The 736-nt window shown below is 71.1% G+C and overlaps 1 protein-coding gene across 1 annotated transcript in view; it reads left to right on the top strand.

The window, feature by feature from the left end:
* The window catches only part of MNEG_8482 (hypothetical protein), a gene marked incomplete at both ends in the record, with an annotated part of 1,274 nt that extends 839 nt beyond the window's left edge, over positions 1-435 (top strand). The window contains 2 exons of the mRNA XM_014043043.1: positions 68-322; positions 390-435. Coding sequence (XP_013898497.1) covers positions 68-322; positions 390-435 — 301 coding nt within the window. The remainder of the gene's footprint in view (positions 1-67; positions 323-389) is intronic.
* Between the last annotated feature and the right edge of the window lie 301 nt (positions 436-736).

Genomic DNA, 736 nt, shown 5'->3' with positions numbered 1-736 from the left:
GCCGCGCGTCCCACGCGCCCGCCCGCCGCGCTCGCACCCCCGCCCCTCCTGCTTCCGCTGCCCGCAGGAGCGCGGCCAACGACGTCCGGCTGGCGTTGTTCAACACGACCATGGTGATTCCCCTCAACGAGATTTCGTACGTCACCTACATGTTCACGCTGTTCACGTCATCCCTGCCGTACCTGAAGCAGCAGACGACGTTCTACACGGACGTCATCCACATCTCCATCCTCCAGGTGATGACGCACGCCCGCTGTTGTCCGGCCGCCCTGGCAGCAGCGGCGTGCGCGGGCGGCGCGCACGGCCTGCTTGGCGCGGAGTTGTTCTGCCGCGCCGCTGACCCCCCACGCTGGCCCTATCGCTCCTCCCTTGGCTATGTCGGTATGCAGTTCTTGCCCGGGCCCGGCAGCAACGCTATCACGGTGCTGCGGCTGAAGAGCTGGTACCACTGGTGGCGCTTTGTGGTGCTCACCACGGACCCCGTCGTCGCTGCGCCGCTGCCGCCGCCGCCGCGGCCGCTGGTGCTGTCGACGACGCGGATATCGCCGCTGGTGCAGGCGGTGCACTCCTCGGACGACCTGCGGGTGTGCGCGCGCGCACACACACACACACACACACGCGCGCGCGCATTGGTATCTCTTCCCCTAAAGGCGGCCCGCTCGCTTCGCGGCCCCGCGCGGGGCGACCCCGGGGCCCTCCCAGCCGCGGCGGCAGCGCGGCGCGCCCGGGCGCCGCC

Source organism: Monoraphidium neglectum, assembly GCF_000611645.1.
Source record: "Monoraphidium neglectum strain SAG 48.87 unplaced genomic scaffold scaffold01616, whole genome shotgun sequence".
In the NCBI taxonomy this organism is placed as follows: Eukaryota; Viridiplantae; Chlorophyta; class Chlorophyceae; order Sphaeropleales; family Selenastraceae; genus Monoraphidium; species Monoraphidium neglectum.
This window is presented reverse-complemented; position numbering and strand designations above follow the sequence as displayed.